A 23,316-nucleotide genomic window follows, 5' to 3' on the forward strand; every position below is an offset into this window, starting at 1 on the left:
GCAGACGTTGGAGTTTTGGTAGCGTACCTGCAGGGTGAATGGTAGAAGGGATATCCATGATGAGGAATGTGATTGCAGTATCCAGATTGATTCCACATGATGCCTCTTTTTGTTGACGATAGTTCAGAAGTATTGCCGCTTTTTCTTTCTATTTCTAGTGCTGTGGAATCAGACACGGAGTCACATTAATCAGCGTCTCTTCTCCTGCCTCTCGAGTGGCTCCATGGGGAGGAAAACGAGAGATGGTGGCGGTGGGTTTGAGAGCAGGGATTACCGAGAGATGAGGTGAGAAAATGAGCTGAGGGGCGAGCTCACACAAGGAGGGGATGATGTCAGGTGAGTCAAGTCTGGTGTGGGAAATGAACACCTGGAAATGAAGTCTACTCAGCAGAGTCTCAGACGACTGCCCCAGGTGAGGTCTGACATCACAGGTTACTCCTTTAATTCAGCCTGCAGTAAGTCATTTCCCCTCCCGTCTCAGGTGTAATCAGGTTTAACAGATGTCTTTGAGGTTAACCTTCCTGAGCTGTATCTTTTTGCCTGTTAAATCATGCGTAATGTGTCTCAACCTCCCATCTCAATTATTAAACTTCCAGGGTTTCCGACTCTCGGGCGCAGATCAAACAGTGTTCAAGACGAGATTTCAGAGACCTCAGTTTCTCCAGCCATCCCTGATGCCAAGCAGGATCTGTTTATCTCTTTTGCATGTGTAGTAAATTCCTTCCAAAGTTCACAAGCTCTATAAATCCATCTCCTCTTGACACGAACAGGTTTAAAATCCACAGCACCTGCGTCCCTCCGCTGTTTTTTAGTTTGTCTCAAAGCCGGCTCCGGCACAGACGCTTATTTTTCCAATCAGAAGCTTCCCACCGGCTCTTCACCCTCACGAAACAACAGCGCTGAGTGACTGAGCATACTCAGAGAGAGAGAGAGAGGGAAGAGGAAAGAGGGAGGTGGCACAGAGCGAGAGCGAATTTGTCAGGAATGAGAGCAAGAAAAAAAACGAGAAAGAGGTAAACAGAGCGGAGCTGCATTCCTGTTCCCGCCTCACGCTCATCTGGCAGGATACCCACCGCTGAGAGAGAAGTGAGGAAGAGAGGGAGAAAGAGAGAGGAGGGGGGATGAAGTGAGGAGAGAGGGAGAGAGGAGGGGGGATGAAGTGAGGAGAGAGGGAGAGACCATGACGGTGTTTACATGCACACACAGAAAATCTGATTGCATGGTAATTTAAGATCTGTATGTAAATCTGTCAGAGCGCATGTAAACACCTGGCTAACCTGAGCCAGGGCCATCGTGATTGTTGTCAGCTGTTCAGACACGATACAGTATGCAAAGTACTCTGGTTTTGTAAACAGAGGAAAAAAGGGAAAATATGCTTCACCTTAAATTGCATTTTTTCAGCTACTAAATGATCAATTTCTGCAGGTGTAGGGTCTGAGGGGTTTTCAGTAGCTTTATAAACTCATCTGAGAATAAATAAATATTGTCTTTGCTGGAAATGTTTGCAACTCATTGGGATGCAAGTGAAAAGATTATAGGATAAGTTGATTATCCAGCAACGTTGTAGATAACAGACAATTTGTTTAACTTCGCCAAAACTCAAAACTCTCTTGTCAAATGTGAAGAATTTCATTTGTTTGGTATTGTTATTTGATACTAGTGCCCATACAATACCTACATTTCTGTACTAATATTAAGAGACCATGACGGTGTTTACATGCACACAAAAAATCTGATTGCATGTGGAGTGCATGTAAACATATGCTAACCTGTGCCAGGGTTGCTATGATTGATGTCAGCTGTGGATCTGTGCAAAGTATTCTGAATTTGTAAACAGATATCTCTGGAAGAATATGTATTCGCCTCAAATGCATTTCTTTAGTTACGAAGTAAGATAAGATGACTAATAACACAAAGGTTGGGTATTTTTATTTATTACACGTTTCTGTACTAATATTAAAGTATTGAATACGTCTTATATTTGTAGATAGATTTTTTTAAATCCCACTAAATTGATCTTTACATCGAAAAATAACACAAACATTGGTCTTGGTTATTGAGTTATTTGGGACACATTTGCATTATCCTGATATAATAACATGTATAACACTTGCTATAATTTGATTATATATGGCATCTCCAGCACTAAAGTAAATGGCATATTGGCATATATTCATATATACAATGTAGTAAGTGTTATAGTGTCTTTTGTATATTTGAATTAAGTGTAAATACTTTATTCTTTTAAATTATAAATAGTTGTGGTTTTTTACATTTTCTTTTTATAGTCGTTATATTTTGGACCTTCTCTTACAACTTATTTTCTTATGTGGTTACATTTGCACCATCATACACCAAGGAAAATTCCATGTATGTGTAAACGTACCAGGCAATAAACTTGATCCTGATTCTGTGAGAAAATAAACAAAACAAAAGAGTAAATAGAAAGAAAGGAGAGCTAAAGTCAGACACACACAGAGCACGATGTGTTGGAGTGAGCAGCAGGTTATTCAGTGTGACTCAGACTTCCAAATCAGCTCCTGAAGCAGCAGGTGAGAGGGCAGCTCTGAGCAGCTCTGAGTAGCTAAACAGAGACATTTCCCCGGAGAGATGCACTACTCCACTGCCCTACTAATCAGAGCACAGACCTGACCTGCTGCAAGGACGACTCTGTGCACCTGGGAACAGACGCTGACTCTGTGCACCTGGGAACAGACGGGGACTCCGTGCCCCTGGGAACAGACGGGGACTTCACTCACTGCGGGTCAAAGTCCAGACGTGTAATCTGATATGAAGACAGAGTTCCCACAGGGAGGCGCTGGCTTGTTAGGCTAAAACCACACTGGATTAACTCAGGGGTGTTTGTTTTCCTGTTGTACTCACTTTGGGATCTCCATCTTTTGCAATACTAATCATTTATTAACAAAATGTGCCAATTGGTGGAGGATTGTGACCAATGGTGGGATGTAACGAGCTGTAAACAAGTACAGTTTTGACGTACCTGAGTATTTTAATTTCAATCTGCTTTTACTTCTACTCCACTACTTTCTAATGAACTAATTGTTGCACTTTTTACTCCACTACAGTTATTTTTGTATCTACATGCAGATATTGATAATCCAAAACCAAAGGGATACAATCATTCTTTCTTTGGAAGTGTTTCCTTGTACGATGTGAGGGTCCAAGGACAGAGGGTGTCGTATTGTCATATTGATATTCTGTACAAACTGTGAAGTCCACTGAGACAAATGTAACATTTGTGATATTGGGCTATATAAATAAACATTGATTGATTGAATCAGGTAACATTGTTTTTATATTGTGATGCTTAGATAGGATTACATTTTTTACAGTTAATAAGCAATCATCATTTTTAAAGTTACCCTCCCATCCCTGATCTTGACATAAGGTGTTATCACGGAGGAGGAAATATTTTCTGGTTGGGTTTTTCCCCTTAAGATCATGCATAGCTGTTCATTTATGACCCCGTTATGACACTGTTACTATCATCTTGCATCACTGTCGCGTCCCGTGTGAAGTGAAAATCCCTCAGACTAATGAGGGAAGAGGCTCGTTTTACAAGCCAGTGGCTTTTTGCAAGAAAGTGCTTCCGATCAGAGGCGGAAAAACAGCAGCACAGCCGGGGAATGTTTGCTCACGATTGTTCATGGCATTCATCAAACTGTAAATGTTGTTATCCAAAAAGCATCCTGTAGTTCTGGGCAGAATTCAGCTCATTTAATGTAATAAAGAAAGATTGACTGGAGAGGTCCTGCTGCATTTGGGGCTTCCACTTCAGATATTCTGCAGTGACTCCAACCAGACACAAGTTTAACTGATAAAAGCAGGATAAGCTTTTACCGTACAGATCAATTAATTAACGTCACAAACAATATCAGAAAACAACACAAAAGCCAGATACCTCTAAAAATCATGGCTTCCAACGTAAGATGACAAACCTTAGCTTTTTCTTGTGGCGCACATCTAAGAAAGTGAATACTCATTGGTGTGCAAGTAAAAAGATACATTGATAATTCAGCAACTTTGTTTATAATCAGGTCATTGTTTCACAAATCTTTTAAGCAGCATGTGAGGAATGTCTTTTTCAGATATCATAGTAGACAAAACGTACGAGTTGTTTCTCTTTAGAATATAATAGAAGCGTGAGTCTTACATAGTGATGACAACATGTTCAGATAAGCTTTTAGTTGTCTCCGTCCGGAAAATCTCAGGTCCTGGAGGTTTTACGTCCAAAACAGAAAAGAGTTAGATTTTGAAAGCCAGATATTTCAACCCATGACGAAACCAACGGTATTGATTAGGGATGCTCCGATCGATCGGCCGCCGATCGATATCGGCCGATATTCACTCTCTGCCGATCGATCGGTGCTCTCTAAAAAGGCCGATCGCGAGAGCCAATCGCATGACGTAAAATTATGACGTAAAATACAAAATACGCAAAACAAGCTCGCAGTATTTTAAGGTGTCAGAAAAAGACAATAAAATAGCGGTATGCAACGTGTGTGAAGCAGAAATCCTGCAGCTCCACCCGCTGTGACGGACCGGTGAGCGGAGCGAAACACACACTAAGAGTTAGACCTAACACACCTAGCTATTTTATCTCCCTCTGGAACAAGCTAAACTAGTTATACATATATTTATTCTTCACTGTCGGGTCACTCATTACTGGATCAGTGAGCTGCATGAGACGATACTGACAGGCTGTCAGGAGAGAGAGAGAGAGAGAGAGAGAGAGAGAGGAAAAGAGAGCGCTTCCTCTCATTTCTCCCGTGTTATCCAAAGTTAATGTAAACTTGAATAATGTACTTCCTTTGAATGTAATAATTATGTTGGTTGTTGTTTGTGGAAGCGCCAGTGAATGAGCCCCATTATCTGAGTTGTAAACATCACTTTAAAAATGGAAGATCCCCATAGGCCCCGCCCACTCGATCGGATCGGCGATCGGTATCGGCCGATACTGATTCCGGCGATCGGCCCCAAAATTGGCGATCGGAGCATCCCTAATATTAATGAACAACTATTATGTTTCTGCTGATGGGCAGTTTGTGAAACCAATAGAAAGGGTTGCAGGTGAGTGGTGCTTTTAAGGATTTTTCATTGGGCTCAGATGTGACCTTGACAGCAGGCGGAGTGTGTTCAGAGGTTCTGTGTGTTTGTGGATGTTTTTTGAGCATTTAAAAGCAATGAAGGCTGTAGAAGGCAGATAAGGGGAACCACAGGCCAAATCACACTCCTGCCATCGCACCCACTGACACAGTGATTGAACACAGCTGTCAGCGGTCTGCATGACAACAACCGTTCTGTGTGTGTGTGTGTGTGTGTGTGTGTGTCTTTCTCTCCTCTGCAAATGCATGAATGTGTATATAAATATCTTTGTATGTGTATTTTACATCTGTGCGTCAGTGAGACTGTGCAGAGATAGTCCTGCCCTCGTGTGTGTGTGTGTGTGTGTGTGTGTGTGTGTGTGTGTGTGTGTGTGTCCACCTGCCTCTTCAAACAAAGAGAATAAAGACAGAGGCTGGAGAAAGGTCCCCTGTGTTTCCCTACTCTGATTAGATTGTGCTGGAATTACATTTCACAACAAAAACAAACAGCGGGGGACACGGGCAGGCCTGCACCCCCCCCCCTCCCATCCCTCCCACCGCCTCGCTTCTTTTTATGCCTCCCAATGCTTCCCTTCCCTTCTCTATCCCAACATCTCGAAATATGGACTTTTTCAATATCCAAATCGCAGTAAGGAACATTTTCTAAATGAAAATATGTCAAAAAGATCTGAATGAAGTATTGTGATGCAGAGAAGTGCCGACCTACAAACAGTATTTTACAGACCTAATAAAAAATACTTGTTTGTTACAACAACAAAAAAATCACATCATGATCATTCTAATATATAAACATCGCAAATCAATCATATCGCAATATCAGTCAAAACAATGAGTTATTTTCTTCCAAATGATGCAGCCCTTGTTGACCATTACTCCCAAATTCATCCTGAAAAGTGGCCAAGTGCAAGTTTAATTTTGGCCCCCTATTTTTACACTTCATCCCACACACACTTCCCCTCGTTCTAAAATTAGACACACTCTCACACTCTTTGGCTCCCTCATTTCCTCCCTCTCGCCTGTGTTCAGTCGCTGCTGGTGTATTCGTTTTCTCAGGAGGACTTAATCAATCTTACAGCTGCTGGGAAATCAGGGTGAATCAGCAATTGGGAGCAGTGTGTCTCTAGATGAATTATAGATCAGATCAGAAAAATCTGTCCAAACAAAGTCTATTTAAGAGTCCGTGGAGAGGGGAGCTGTGGAGATTTGTACACACACTTGTGTACGAGGAGATTTGTACACACACTTGTGTACGAGGAGTTGTGTTTGTAACTAAAGCTGAGTAAACTCCTCAGGCATCATCCGGCTCGGTTCATTCAAGAACGTGCTTGTCTGATTTGGGAGAAGCTTTGCTAACTTGGATGACGCAATGACGCAATAACACACACACACACACACACACACACACACACACACACACACACACACACACACACACACACACACACACACACACACACACACACACACCCACACACAACACACACAACACACACAACAAACACACACACACACACACACCACATCCACACACACACACCACACACACACACACAACACACACACACACACACACACACACACACACACCACACACACACACCACACACACACACACACACACCCACACACACACCCACACACACACACACACACACACACACACACACACCACACACACACACACACCACCACACACACACCCACACACACACCACACCACACACACACACACACAGCCCTTCTATTAATACACCTCCTGTGAGCTCTTTCCCTTCATCATGCCTCGAGGCCCTGAATCTCTCCATCTCACCAGCTAGAAAATATGACACCGCAATTAGACTACTTTCATAATCTGGATCAGATCCAGATTGAAGAGGAAAGACGTTTCTTTAAAGCGTGCTTTGGTGATGACACAGGAGACACACTGAGAGACACACAGCCGAGGGACATGTCTTTGCATAATCAAATGAAACAGTGAAGGGATATTAAGCGGAAATTAGAATCAGATACTGCCCTGGATGTTGCATGAGATTAATGGGAGCAGGGTAATGTATGAGTACTAGTTGCTTATTGTTATTATTATTAATGTGCAAAGCTTTTTATACATGCAAAACAATTTACCAATTACTATTTATGTGAATAATAAAGAGATATAAAATTACCTATATTATAAGAAAGAATTTGGGCCATAACACACTGCACACTCCGTCACCTCTGCGTCATAAAGGCTAAATAAGTTTGCACGCTAGATGCTATCAATACCCGTTTGAAACAGATAAATGATCAAGCTTGCCCAATCATGTCAAAGAAATATTTATTTGAAAACAGAAAAGTGCAAACCCTTTCTCTCTTGAAATATCAAAATGATGCGGTTATACTCAAAGTGAACCTTGAGGTTGTATTCTGGAGTTTAAACTAACTTATTAAATTAACGTTAACCGGCTTCACTTGACCTCACAGGAATCATTTCAACAGGTACAAATGAACAACATTGAACTAAAACTTGCTAGAACACTGTCAAGATGCCTTTCACAGCGATTTCAATTAGGAAAAAGGTCATTAAAAACATTAGTTGTTAGCGTTATGTAAAAAGAAACATAGCTTTTAGTTTTATTGTCTCTATAATGTATTTTTTCCTGACTGGCAGCACAGGCTCTTCACTAACACACACACAAACACACACACACACACACAAACACCTTGGTATGCCAGGCATGCATAATCCACTCGGAGTGAATTATATAAACTGTAATGATACTGTTGAGGAAATAGGCTGTGGCAGCAGTAAATAGTAATGACGTACAACAAGGGGAATATAATATAACTGCAGCATATTGACTTGTGGGTTTTGTAAATGGATGCTAGGAATAATTGTATCGCTGGACATTAATGTGTGAGCATTTGAAAAGGCATGCTTTATTAGGTATGGACTATCGTAATGAGATCAGCTGCTGGCACAAAAGCTGGCTAATGTGCAACATATTTTCCCAGTCCGACACAAAACACAATACTTTACTCTGGAAAAAAACATCTCTTTATGTATTGAGAGTCCAGGACACAAAGAAAGGAAGCTGTATTACTCTCATTTTTTGTAAATCAAAGCACACAAGCTCATTTTCCCTCCGTGAAGAGGTTCAAAGACAAGATATTTTACTCAAGGAAACTTAAGTATCAGAGGAGAAAAATATGAAAGGAGTAATCAAAGGCTTTTCTGTTAGGTCCTTTTTTCTCTAGCTGTCACTCATGCTGTCCCGTTTGAAATGTCCCTTACTGGACACCACATGATGCAGATCATCTCTATGAAGCTCCAGCAGTCTGTTTCTGCACATTCACCAAATACCAAATCTAGAGTCTAAAATATATCATTTGAGATAATATAATTAACTACTTTCCTACACAATACAATACATTCATCCATGTAGAACATCTCTGGAGCTTCTAGAAAGCAGACATTTGTCAACTCAAAACCCAGCACCATATTTGTTGTATTTTATTTTGTGCTTCATGGTATTCATCAATCCATCTTTGTTTGTTCCCATTAAGAAGTTTCTGTGACGAGTAAACCAGATACTACAGTAAGTGTCTCTTTGTATGTCTAACCTGTCTGTATTTGTTGAGTATTTATTTTATACATTGCAAGGTGTCCATGGGGGGTCTTGAAAGCGCCTCCAAATAAAACATATTATTATTATTAAGTAAACACAATTTCATACCTCTATATCAGGCGTGTCAAACTCAAGGCCCGGGGGCCAAATACGGCCCGCGACTTCATTTTATGCGGCCCTCAAGAGCTTGCAAAGAATAGAATACGTTTATTATACAGTTACATGCCACTTTACAGAAGCACATTGCCCATATACTACATGTCCCACAATGCATCTCATTTTGTGACATGCGCACTGAAGAGACTTGCAATTAGTTGCAATTATTTTCCCCAGACTTCTGCTTTCAGACGTAGTTAATTATGAAGTTATTATACCCTCTCCGATAATAATCCAATTCAGAGGCAATAATGTAATATAATACATTATTTTATATATATTATATATTTATATTTATATAGTTACAACCGGCCCTTTGAGTGCAACCATAATGCTGATGTGGCCCGCCATGAAATTGAGTTTGACCCCCCTGCTCTATATAAACTGCACTACTGTGGGGGGGGGGGGGGGGGGGGGGGGTTAGTTTAGCATGAAACACTTGAAATAACCAAGGCGCTTTCACACCGCAGTACTTTTCCCACAAAGGTTCATGAGAACTTAGTTCATGAGAACTCTTTAGTTCTCATGAACTAAGTACAGATCGCGTTCACACCGGAATAAGTTCCCTGGGGGTAGATTACGCAAATGAAGCCGCTGACGTCACTTCTTCTTCTGCTGCTGCTTTGGGTTTACTGGCAGGCCGCAAACAACTTCACAGCGAGTACAGTAGGTGGCGGTATGCACGTTAAAGTTGCAATCCGCCAAAAACCGAGAGAAGAAGAAAAACTTCCCGCGTATACTGCTACGCCCACCCGCTGTATATGAGGCGTCTGTTTACCTTCCGACCTCAGACATGATGGAGTTGACTGAAGTTGTGGTTTTTGTGCTCGTGTTATACAGCTTTGTAACCGAGTTATTTAAGCCACAAATACAGATCGTCGACCGGACAAATGAAATAGCAACGCTGGTTCGGGAGGCGAAGGCGGTTAAGAAGCCTTAACAAAAGGTTTGAACGACGACATGCACGCGCTATGGCCACGTTTGACCGCAGGACGGCTGAGGATGATGAGCGTTATCACGCCCTAAGAACAGCAATGGTAAGTTCAGTAAATCACATGAATACTATCTAATGTAGGATTTGTTTGTGGAGTTATGTAGAGCTAATGTGTGCCTTTGTATGTGTTCCAGATATGCGAATACTACGGAACGTGTCGTATCCCGCACTCTCTCTGGGTGAACAATAGACCGGACAAGTTAAACAAGAAGTAGAAAGAAAGTGAGGTGAAAGAAAACTATTTCTGCTAAAAAGTTAGCAATGATTGAGAGTCAGACTTAAACATTTCAGATGTGTGTATCTCACACTGCACTGTAACTTGTATTCATGTATCTTTGCTTTTAAATGAGTGTTTTTAGATAACATTTTATAATATGTTTCTTAATGCCTTTCATTTTTGTAAAGCACTTTGAATTGCCTTGTGTTGAAATGTGCTATATAAATAAACTTGCCTTGCCTAACTGTAATTCACTGTATTTAGATCGATGAAAATAAAGTCTTATCTCTTAAAAACTGACATGTTTACAAGCTCTCGGTCAATAACTGTGAAGGTTTCAATGGACTTTTAGAGTTACTTGGAACATTTTCAAGGTTTTTGATATTTCATTAATCAAGGGTTTTTAGAATAGATGATAGCATTGTGTACAGCTGTGTGTCTTTTCTTAATACGAGCACTGGGGTGTGCCAAAGTGAGAAATCTTTAAATCCTACATAGTGGCTATAAATAACTCATTCACTTGGATTGGTTTCAGCAAAAATACATCTCAGTGCACTTTAATTGAGGAAAAACTTGCATTTATTTATGCTTTAAGTCCAAATCCATTATTGACCAGAAGGGAATTCCCTAAAATGAGCATCCCTTGTGCAACTAACCGCTCTATTTGAGGCCTTGCTTCCTGCAGTATGACAGAGATTTGATGAAAGTAGAGATGTGCAGACTTTATAAGCCTCAGGTGACGACAGGGCGTGATCAGTAGTGCCTGGCTGAACACCGCAGATAACACCAAGGTCATACATCCCTGTCAGACAGCCTGTGCAGATTTGGAATAACATTTATCTGTAAGCCTGAAGTTTAGATGAAGATGGAGCATTAGAGTCACTTTCTATCTTCCATCACTGACTGAAATCTCTTAAAGCCACTCCTTCAATCATTTTCATCGCCCCATTTGGCTCTTCTTTTACCTCCAGTTTGATCATGTCCTTATTTTACCAACATTATGGCTTTCTTAATAACTCTACTTCCAGGGTAATTCAGCCACTGTTCAGTCATTTTACTGATATTGCCTAAAGTGAACTGTAGCTAATATTGTTGGGGAGGCGTGTGGCGTAGTGGGTTAGTGCGTTGGTGTTCGGATCAGGGGGGGCACAGGTTCAAACCCCACAGCAGTCAGCATGTCGTTGTGTCCCTGAGACACTTCACCCCAAATTGCTCCTGTGGGGATTGTCCACAGTATTGAGTATGTAAGTCGCTTTGGATAAAAGCGTCTAACAAGTAACATGTAATGTAATTGTTCTATGCTTCTGTGGCGTTCCCTCTCCTGTAGTGCGTTATATACTGTATGTTTTAGTGCATGTAAATGGTCTGCAAGGCTAAAATCACAAAGTTCCTTCCAGAGGGAGTTTACCCCTCAATTGGACTCCTTTCTGTACATAGTAACATTACTATGTCACCCTTCTATTGGCTAGCTCTCCAACACATTGTACGTGATTGGCTAAGGGGCGGGACATCTCTAAGCGGTTGACTAATCACAACAGAGCCGGCCAGCTAAGCAATCAGAGCAGACTGGGCTCTGGTTTCAGACAGAGGGTGAAAAGAGGTGCTGCAGCACAGACAGTATGAGAAAAATGAAGAGCTTTTTGAACATTAAAGCATGGAAACATGTCACAGTAGAGACACTACATACAAATATGAACCTGAATTGAACAGAATAGGGCCCCTTTAAGGTGCACTGCCTATGAGTGTCAGCTAATAACTAGAATATCAAAAAACCTTTCCTTAATAGTAAGCAGTAATTCAAATCTAGCTCATAACACTACTGCTGCTTATCTCAATAACACCAATAATTGCAAACTGAATATTGTCACTGGCTCATAGAGGGAAGTAAACAAAAAATGAAGATTCATTAGCTCTCACAATGCTTATTAACTCTGCAGAGGAATGTGAAAATCATGCCCTGCAGTGTATTTCATCTGCTGTGGATAAGAGCATCTCAAATTGATATAAATTGCATCCCATTAGCTTTGTCTCTGAAATACTGTAGCACTATGGACGTATTTCATCGTATTCTGTTTTGTGAACTGGATTCATTTGGATTCTGATTGAATTGGTAATGATAGGTCTCTCTTTCTGCTTCTGTGTGACAGAGGAATGAGAATGCTCAAACTCCCTATACCCAAAAGTGAACTCCTTTCAGGTAACCTTCAAAGATCCCCGACAGTGAATGGCTGACAGAGAGTGCCAGGACACTGTCGGTCCATCATTGGCAGTGGTGACATGAGGGGAAATTCAAGGTTATACTTTACTGTTTTCACTTAAGTGTGAAAACGTGTGAGTGAAAAGGTCAGAGACAGACGGATGTAAAAGGAAGTCATCAGTCTAATCGTGAAAAGGGACGATGGAGATTGAAATACAAAGCAAGCAGAGAGAAAAATCCATCAACTTGCAACAGAGACATTACAAAATAACTTCAAAGGTATATTTACACCCGAGTGATTTAGGGATGTCACCAGATACCAGTGACTAGAAATGTAGTTGAATACCAGTAAAATGCCACGATTCTTGATACCAGTTAAAGAGGCCCTGTTATACTTTTTGGGGTTTTCCTGTAGTGTGGAATATAAGTTTTTGTGCATGTAAATCAGGGGGGTCAAACTCAAATACACACTGGGCCAAAATTAAAGAATCGGTACTCGTCGAGGGCCGAACTGGTTCAATGTTTATAGCAAAACTTATTGAAATGAACTTATTGCACATATTAAACCTGGAACTAACAAAGCTTAAATTATCGCCTATAAAAACAACATTAAACATTAAATAATCAGTTGCATTAATTTCTTATGGCTCTATCTGCAGCTTTTCCAGAGTCATTTCTTATGATTACATTTTTCCACAGGCCAACAACAGCTTCAAAAAAACTATTTCCCTCAAAGAACAAACCAAACATGCCCTGTTGTCTCAAGAAAGAAAGTGCAGAAGGAAACATCCATTGAAACTCAGTTTGCTGCTCTGTTACTATTTAACTTTTTTAAACTATTTTCTTCTTGTATTTACTATTTACTATTTATTTGCACTATATTTTTCTGTTTATCTGTGATTTGTGTTGCTCTGTTGGAGAAGCCTGTGACACAAGATTTTCATCGACATAACTACACTGTAGCTATGTTCGTTTGACAAATAAAGAACCTTGAACCTTGAACCTTGAACCTTCAAGCCAGATACTTGGCATCACATCTTGGGTTCAAGTTCATCAATGTTTGGGGTCAGGCTCTGAGCTGAGGAAACCCTCAGGATTGAGTGAAGGTGTGCGTGTAATATACCAGCGGTCCAGATCGAATAGTAATTAGAAATTATCCTGCGGGCCGAAATTAAATCCACCAAGGGCCTGATTTGGCCCCCGGGCCTTGAGTTTGACACATGTGGTGTAAATGGTCTGCAAAGTCTAAAATCCCAAAGTTCCCTCCAATGGGAGTTTCTCACTTCTATTGGCTAGCGCTCGAACACATTGTACGTATTGGGCTGAGGGGCGGGACATCTATAAGCGGTTGACCAATCACAACAGAGCCGTCTAGCTACCCAATAATAAAGCACTTTTCAAAACATTACAGCATGTAAACATGTCACAGGAGAAGCACAACATTCAAATATGAACCTGAAAACAAACACAGATTTGTGATAAGAAAGGCTTTGTTTGTCAAATGCAAAACATCTGCAGCCTTGTTTTGGAAAAGAAAATCATAAGTCCTCCAATAATGCAACATTCAATATACTTAACAATAGACAATTCTAAACCAGAAGTATAAACAAAACAATAAAATAAATCCTATGTACTTCTCTTAAACCTGTTTATACTGTACAGAGGTTTTAAATGTGAAGTTCAACACGCCATAATTCTCTTTTAAAATCTGCAGTCTCTTTCAAACATCTGTATTTATTCAAGTTTCTGGCCAAAGCCTAACTTTTAAAAGACATCCTGAAGTCCCCTTGGTTATCGCTGCTCCTGGTGTGCTGTAGTTTAGAGGTATCAAATATTTTGCGTGCGTCTTGGCCTTTAGTTTCTGTAAAGTGGTCCCATTCTTTTTTACTAGCACCGAGTGTGTGCTATAACGAGCCTGCTTTGGGCCGGTGGCTGTAATGAGGCGTTCAAAATTGCACCGCGGTAAGAAAAGGCAGGGAGAGTAACGTCTGAACAAAGGGAAGGAGTGTTTTAAGGGCATTCGGGCACAGCAAAAGGGAAATTCTCCACATGCTCATCCTTTTGTCATCGCCTTCCCATTGTTTGAAAATGTCACATGGTGATACAGTGAAGGTCAATAGTTGACGTTTAATAACAGGTGTATTAAAATGAGCCGAACTGTGGAGGCGGAGTCCTGGTTCATTACTTTAAATGTCTCAAACTGTCGCCAGAAGACCAAAAGCACATAAAAACACATCTGCGCTTTGTAAGAAAATGCCAAGGACAGGGTCAAATGCGTATCCGTTACGCGCTGAACAATATGAAAATGTATTCTGCTTTTCGCTGTATTCATAGCTAATTAAAAAAAGCTTAAATGGCATTAGTTACACAGAATTAGCCAAGACTGAATGTTAATGAATCTGCACTTTTATTCTCATTTTCAGCTGTAAAATCCCATCATAAAGACAAAAGCTACTTGTCATCATAATAGATACGCAATAGTTGACATTGACTTGTTGAAAATTAGACTATTTACAGTAATTGCTATAAAATGTGCTCAAAGTAATCAGCTTAATGCTCAGCAGCACGTTGTTTCCTGGACCTTTTTAGCCCTGAGTTTTGACTCGCAGGTCAACAAAGGCGGCCCTCTTGTATTTGTAAAGGTTGTGTGTATCAAAAAGGTTATGTTTTTGATATAAATATGAAATCTATTATATTGTTAAAGGTTGTGTGTATCAAGGAATTTGCCAAGACTGAATGTTAAAGGTGGGGTAGGTAAGTTTGAGAAACCGGCTCGAGATACACTTTTTGTTATATTCCATGGAATGCTCTTAACATCCCGATAGCAATGAATATCTTAAGTGCTTTGACAAAAAATACATACAAAAATGTCATCTGTGGAAGCCGTAATACTGTAAAAAGCACGACCAATCATTTTAGTCGGCCCGGCTAAAATAACTGGATGGCCTACCTGCCTGTCAGCCTTCCATCTGTGCACAAACTTATCTCGTGCCCTCATTGGTCATGTGCGCGTTCATGTATGTTGGAGGAGGGGCTCTGTAAGGAAGTGGCAGATTTTTTCCGGCTGTGTATTTTCAAATTCTAGCGCACTCGAGCTGGTTTCTCCAAAATTACCTACCCCACCTTTCATGAATCTGCACTTTTATTCTGGCATTTAGCTGTAACATCCTAACAAAGACAAAATCTTCTTCTTTAAATATGCTTATCATTAAAGATATGCAATAGTTAACATTGACTTGTTAAAAAAAAGAAGAAAAGTAAAATATGTACAGTATTTGCTAAAAAAATGGGCTCAATAGGCGCTTTCACACCGGAGTACTTTTACCCGTACTTTTCCCGTTTAGTTCCATTAGTTCCTGGAATTTTGCGTTCACACCAAAAAGAGAACTTAGTTCATGAGATATTTTACCCCCAGTTGTAGTGCCTGCTAGAGAGGTGGGACTTTCCTGGGGAGAAAAAAGTACCAATTTCTGATTGGCTGGGCGAATTGCAAACCACGCCCCGTAAAACTCTGAAAAGTTTTTTGAAGCCGCCATTGTATTTTCTGGTATTAGCATTATTAGCATTAGCATTAGCCCCGCGCACCAACGGAGAGAGAATAACGTATGGCAACACAAAAAAAAACATGGGAAGTGATGAGGAGGTGTCGGCATATGTACTACAGCGTTTCCAGCGGTCTCGTGTGAACGGACACGTTAATTGAGCCGAATGCGTATGAACGGAAGACTTTTTTGAAAACGCATACGGTGCTTAAACGCAAACGTTCCCGCGTAAATGGGGTCTAAGTACGGCAAAGTACTTGGTGTGAAAGCGGCTAAAGTAATCAGCTTTCTGGGACATTTCACGCCCTGAGCTTTGACTCTCAGGTCCCTCATGTATTGGTAAAGGTTGTGTGTATCAAAAAGGTAATGCTTATGTTTTTGATGTAAATATGAGTCCTTCAGCAGATTTTAGTAATTAACATCAGACAAAAATGAGGAAAAAATGCAAATAGAGATAAAAAGAGAGAGAAAGTGTTTGTGATAATTTAAACCAAACGAGTGGGAATTAAATGCTGGAAATCATGTGGGCACAAAACAACAACAGCTGCATAAACAATTTGCATCTATTATGAGGATTTGCATATATAACAACCAGTTAGGCAGACACATTATGTCTAGCTTTGGGTTGATGATGCCAGCGCATACCTTTGATACTCTCAATGAAAAAACATGTGACTCACAAGTGTAATTAAATAATAATCGACCTTCGATACAACTCTGGTTTAATCATGAGCAAAACAACAAAGGTTCATTGTGTCCGCAGTGTCCGGCTGTCCAAGATCTCCAGTCCGGGTGAGCATATCTCATAAAGAAAGTCAATGATTAACAGGTTGAACTACATTTTGTATCGTTGAGTGAAAAGAGGAGCCGGAGCATTGTACTACAGCGGAAATATTTTCCTGTAACGACTTGCAGTTATTCATGGCTTTACACCCATTGTTAACGGAGTATCCTTGAATTGTGGACTATTGTCAGATATAACAACCTCTCAACATTACATTACATGTCACTTGTTAGATGCTTTTATCCAAAGCGACTTACATACTCAATACTGTGGGCAATCCCCACAGGAGCAATTTGGGGTGAAGTGTCTTGCCCAGGGACACAACGACATGCTGACTGCAGTGGGGTTTGAACCTGTGACCCCCTGATCCCAACACCTACGGACAACCCACTACGCCACACGCCTCCAACATCTCACCTTGAACGCATCACAATTCTTTACATTTTATAGATAGAACATATTTTTATACTTGGAGGAACACAGTCACACAGCCGTTGTGCACTGCATGATGTAGACAGGAAGCAAATACAGTATTTCTATTCATACAAGTACTGCATAGTCTCAGTGGTGAGACATATTGTAATAACTACTGCTGCTTTGAATTCTATATCAGAATCAAGTTTATTGCCAGGTACGTTTACACATACAAGGAATTTGCTTTGGTATCTGGTGGTGAACATTAACAATCTAAGAAAATAAGTTGCAATATTAGTTAAAAAAAAGGAATATATAAGGATACTAAAAAATAAGTATTTTTAAGAGAAACAATTTAGCATTAAAAAAGGATACTAGTATATCCTGTAATATTCTCAAGGCATGACCCCCTCATAAGAAAAAGCTTAACCTTCAATAACTTGCCCCATGTTTACCAACTTTGCACACTGACAGTTTAGTGAAAACATTTTCGAGATCTGATTCAAAGTGATTTCTTTTTTGGAGGTCTGAGATTAGATTTTTAATTATAACTTTAAAGTCAGAATTCTGTGGAAAAAAAAAATAAGATTTTGGAAACAAATGTACCGAATACTTGGATTAAAGTCGGATATCTGACTCACCAGAAAAATAAATAACTTTTGTCAGATTCATCATCATTCATAGATTTTTTTTACATGTGGCCCAAATCCTTTCCTTATTTTTCAAATCTGTATATAGTATGTTAACTATTTTATCTCCTAATTCAATTTCTGTTGTTTTCATTAACATTGTTACCAGGGTATATGCAGGAATCCTGAAGTCAAATGTAATACCTTTTAAGACCTTTTTTAAGACCCTTTCCATACATTTTAAGACCTCATCGCCACTTGGAGTTTTAACCGGTTACATTGGCGACACACTTTACCTCACATTTACTATATACAGTATTGATTGTCCTTCCTCCTTATCTTCCAACCATTTGGACGCAAACTTGCATTTCCCCATAACGATGTTGTTTAACAATCGGCGTAAACGGACCTTCGCGCGCTATCAAGTAGTGAGCGTGCGATGTCCTGTTCAGATGACGTCAAATCCAACGGGATGCCATAAATAAACTACACAGAATCACACTACACACCTACGCAATGATTACATTCAGGCAAACTGTAGAATACAACCTCTTTGGACAATTTATATACTTATTGAAAACAAGCTACACAATGTAATACCTTGGAAAATGCCGTTTAATACTTTTTAATAGCCTTAATTTTCGCTAAATTGATTTATCAACTTTTAATACTTTTTAAGACCCCGCGGACACCCTGGTTACTGAAAGGTTTGTTTTCATTCTTATTACTACTATCTTTATGTGTACTTTTACCCGTCCTATCCGTTGTTTCCTTGTCTCTTAATGCTGTTGCTTCCTGGACACCTGCATTTCCCTACAGGGATCAATACAGATGCATCTTCTCTTATCTTCTTCAGAACAACATGATATTTGTCTTGGGATGTCTGATGTTTTCAAACTATCCACTATACAGAATTTGGAGATGGAAAAGAAGGAGTGAGATTTTTCTTGCTAACTGGCGCCTGCCACAGAGTCCAGCTAATCATTACAATACCCCAGCAGATTGGACAAAAGCAGTCCTTTTCCTAATGGACTGCTTTTCAGAGCTAACCTGATTCAGTCAAACACAAACAGCTTGGCAGCATCCAAACAGCCAAATTCACTGACTGAATACCAAACAGACCGGCCAATGAGTAGACAGCCTGTCAGGGAAACATTGACAGAAGTGAACTAGTCCCAGTGGCTGGCAGACTATTTTTGATCTGCAGACATGGACCTGAATGCAATGAATGTGGAAGAAAACCAACAAAAATATTCTACCAATCTTTTTCAATACTGCAATAACATGGAAACCTCCTCTGCAGAATACAATATTGTTTTCTTCCACGGCTTTCTAAGAAAACGTCTATTAACTGATAAGGACATTCATTCAGACTGGGCTTTTCAAGATTTGCCAACTTATTAATAACATTTGTGTGGCATTAACTATGACAATGTTTATGTAACAAAGTTAATTATTAACTGGGATAGAGATTACTGTGTGACACATATTGCTATTGGCACTGACCTCTTTCAATGGATCAGGTATTACATAATCCAGATCCTTTTTGAAGTCTTATCTTATATTTATTATATCATTAAATGACTTGTATGTAGATTGTGTAAGAAATGTGACTAAGAAATGTAAATGCATTGTTAGAGAATGAACACTAAGGTCTTCATTTTCAAATGGGAATTCACCTTTTTACGAGACTACTGCATAAACAAACCTGACATCCAACCAGGTCAAATCCCTCAGGGAGACTTTAGTGACAACCGTTTCCCATTTCTGTCCAGATTTAAATCAATATTATAACCAGAGGTGAGTCAGAAAGCTTCACAAATCGACAGAGGGTGGTGGAATGTGAAAAATCAAAAGGCAGGAGCTTCTTATTTGGATTTGTGGGTAATGAACGAGAGCATTAATAGCTAAATCCTCCTCCTGAATAATTGACTACACCTCCAGGTATGAAAGCAACAGCCCTTCGCCCGTGACAGACATTAAATCTGTCAGGATGAGACGCCTCCAGAGAGAGACTCCCTCCACCGGTGCGAGAGAAACGCTCAGAGAACAAAGTGCTTCCCGTGTCAAACATGAAACCTTCTTGTTCTGTGGTGTCTGCCGCGGCTGTCTTATCACATGCTCAGAGCTGCTGGTTAACCCCGTTATTTCTGCTTTCATCAATTATTACAACGAAACCAGAGAGCATGAGAGCAGGCTGAAACCGGCTCATATATTTTTAAGCATTACAAATCTGTGCATACTATCAAGGAGTGCTGAATAATTTCTTCGGATAGATTTACTAAGATAAGAAGTACTTTATTGATCCCAATTTGGGAAATGTTTGTGTTGCAGCAGCATAAAAAGACATGGCATTGTATAATACAAATTAAAACACTAGAAGTAAACAAGTAGAAAATATACATGTTGAATTACACACGTACTATGCATGTGTGTTAATACAGTGTGTTAATACGGCACAATTGAATATTCTTGCAACATTTAGCCATAATGCAGTTGTGCACTAGTCATTTCTTTCTGTATGTCAGGGTACTACTACATTTTAAATCTCACTTCGAACACATAAAGAGGCTAGAACGCTTTACAATTCAAAACACAGCCTGAAAATAACACTAAAATGGTGGACTGTGCGAGAAAGACGCAACTTTGTGATGGTGCTCGAGGCAGCAGTTTGTGGTGTAGCTTTAGACAGCATTTTAAAGGGGCCATATTGTGCAAATGTTCAGGTTTCATAATTGTATTTTGTGCCTCCGACTCTGACATGTTTGCTGTAATGTTCAAAAAGGAACTTTGTGATTTAAAAAACAATACTAACTTAAAGGGGACCTATCATGCAAAATGCACTGTTGATGTCTTTTCTACATAAATATGTGTCCCCGGTGTGTCAGGGAACTCACGCAGCGTTATACCTCCCCTAAATCTCTAGAAATAATCCTTGATAATCCATGATATGGCGTTTCATCACGGCAGTATTTAGTTTAGACAGTAGCTGCCGGGTCCCGCATGAGCTCAGACCCCTCCTTTTTATTTGTTTTTTGTAAAGCTTTATACCCCAAATCAGCACTTTTGAAACAGGAATGAAATAGAGGGATATGAGGCATGGCTAGAATGGGTGATCTGTTTGGTATTTTGAGCAAAACATCATAGACATGTTTTTTATATATTTGCATATATCTGAGACCCATGCTATTGCCTAAAAATAGCATGATAGGTGCACTTTAAGAAAACCCAACAACACTTTGTGCAATTTCACACATTAAAATTGAATTTACAGCCTGTGAAATTAGGATGTCTTCTCTGGCTCTAAAAAGGAGCATTGTGTGAAGTAATGCCATATCGCCAACGAAACTACAACTGTAGAGTACAAAGCTACTTATGTTTACATTCAAGTAGTTAAAGCTCTTATGTGGAGGTAATACTTAAGACAGGAGTAAAAGAGGAAGTCAGGTGATGTTATTAGGAGGCAGTCAGGGTGAATTAATTGGTCAACGAAATTACATTTTAAACACAGGAGACAACCCATTTTCCAACCAAGAGTTTAAAACAAATTGAGGCACAACCATATATGGTTAAATCCTAACCTTTGTATAACATTAACCATGGCAACAGATCCCATCTGACCTTAACGAAGTATTAATTTCAACCCAAACCACGATGTTTCCCAGAATCTAACCCATTTGTTTTTTGTGCCTACACCTACTGCTCCATTTATCAAATATTTCTATGCAGTCATTTGAAACCTGCTTTTGAATAGTGACCCTGTATCCACTCCACATCGTGTTTTTCTTATAAAGAATTTAAATGAATCCACCTCTCATATCTGGAAATAAAAAAAATCTCTCCACCACACTTTCATTTCCAGCCACTGCGTTTGATGAAGAATAAATAAACCCTACACTTCAGTCAGGCTGGCATATTAAGCTTCCCAGCACAGTCTACATATTTACCATAAACCACATGTTCAGCTCTCTAAATGTAAAATGGAGGTACTTTGGTTTGATGCAAATCCTCAGAAAAGTGTTTTGAAATTCAAATCATTTCTGGAGGCACATGTGGATATTGAGTTTCTCTTACCTCGTAGAGAAAAGTTTATTTTATTTTCAAAACAGAGAAACCCCAATTGCCTATCCTTCCAATATAAACCCAGTTAAAAAAAAACAGGTCAGTGCATAGATAGAAAACCCAAAGAGAGAATGAACTGACAGGCCCCTCTGGCTGGATTATATCACTTTAGTGGAGACAGTTATGTACCTTTAGATAATACTGACACATTTCCAGAAAGGTGTTGGATCGTCTTCTAGGACGATATGTCATCTCTTCAAGAGAAACACAACTGTTCATTTCCACAGGCTCTCTATTAAGGAATCAGACTTCCCATATGTCCAGCACCAGACACTTTTTACACTGCTATAACGGGGCTACAACGTATATATATATATATATACTATATATATACACACACATATTTTTTATATTCTCTGGCAATCCATAACGTGATTTTCGTACGTTTAATTTAAGAATTTGAGATCTGCTGACAGTAGTCAAATTACGCAGTAAGCAAAGCTCAGGATTCAATGAGAAGGTTACTCCTGTGATCTCGGTCAAGGTGTTTTGGTAACTCCATTTATATAGCGTTTTCCAGTCTTTGAGACCACTTACACGCACTGTTGGAAGCAATTTGGGGGTCAAGGACACTCTGACATGACCGCAGGGAGTGGGGACCAAACCACCGACCCTCCAATTGGTGGACAACATCTAACTCATGAGCCACAGCAAACATGTCGAATAGATTTACCAAAAGAGTCTCAACTTTGTACAAAGGCAGATACAAACGGCATGTATTTCTAGGAAAAACTGTATCCAAGCATGAAGCATTGTCCCAAACTGATGTCAGGTCATGTCTTGTTCAAGTAATAAAGTCCACAACTAAGTCTGCAAGACAACGGGAGATTAATGTAGTAACAGTTTATAATGTCTGGTACAATACATCCTCCTCTGTCACGGCTGTTTTCCTCAGCCTTGCCCGTGTCCCACAGCTGGAGGAAATCCACCTTTTTTATGATGTGACCAGCAGAGTGAGGCTGAGGAAAGTGCTGAGCGTGCCACTAAAGCTGTCACTGCACTTGTCAAGCTGAATTAATTCTTATGTTTGCATTCAGCTGGGGATCTGTGTGTGTGTGTGTCATCGGGTGTGTGCATTTGACACAACGTGCACAGTGTGTGTCTACCCTTATGTCTCGTTACAATCCCATAAAGCTGACAAACTACGCCACACACAACTTGTTTTATGACATGCCAGCACGACGATGTACTCTACGAAGGGAGCGGTGTTTCCTCCTGGAAAAAAAAGAAAGCTAACAAGCTGTTATCGACTTCACACACTTCATGCCACAGCACAGAAACAACTCCTTCCACCATAAAGAACCTCTTCTTTAGATGAAACAGACACTATGCCTCCAGAGAGGTCAATGCTGTTGTAGTACTTCATGGCTGGCTTACCTTGCGTCCCCCGTCAGATCCCATGTTGAGAATTCATGATCTTCAACGTTAGCGACCACCTTGGCAGTTGCTGGCCAGGGTAGTGTGACGTTTGATGGGAACCAGCTCGTGACCGGCTCCCCGTGAAGGGTCCCGACTGCAGCAGTTTCCCAT

General features: G+C 40.1%; 1 protein-coding gene across 4 annotated transcripts in view; it reads right to left on the reverse strand.

Annotated features, from left to right (window-relative positions):
- plekha7a (pleckstrin homology domain containing, family A member 7a) overlaps positions 1-23,316 on the reverse strand; it is a 150,781-nt gene that overhangs the window by 110,582 nt on the left and 16,883 nt on the right. Inside the window, exon 1 of one of the 4 annotated variants that reach the window (XM_034149152.1) lies at positions 28-844. The exons of the other annotated variants lie outside the window; for them this stretch is intronic. Coding sequence (XP_034005043.1) covers positions 28-98 — 71 coding nt within the window. The 5' untranslated portion in view covers positions 99-844. Of the gene's footprint in view, positions 1-27; positions 845-23,316 lie in introns of those variants that run through there. 4 annotated transcript variants of the gene reach the window in all.

This window comes from Trematomus bernacchii, unplaced genomic scaffold (genome assembly GCF_902827165.1).
Source record: "Trematomus bernacchii unplaced genomic scaffold, fTreBer1.1, whole genome shotgun sequence".
Classification (NCBI taxonomy): domain Eukaryota; kingdom Metazoa; phylum Chordata; class Actinopteri; order Perciformes; family Nototheniidae; genus Trematomus; species Trematomus bernacchii.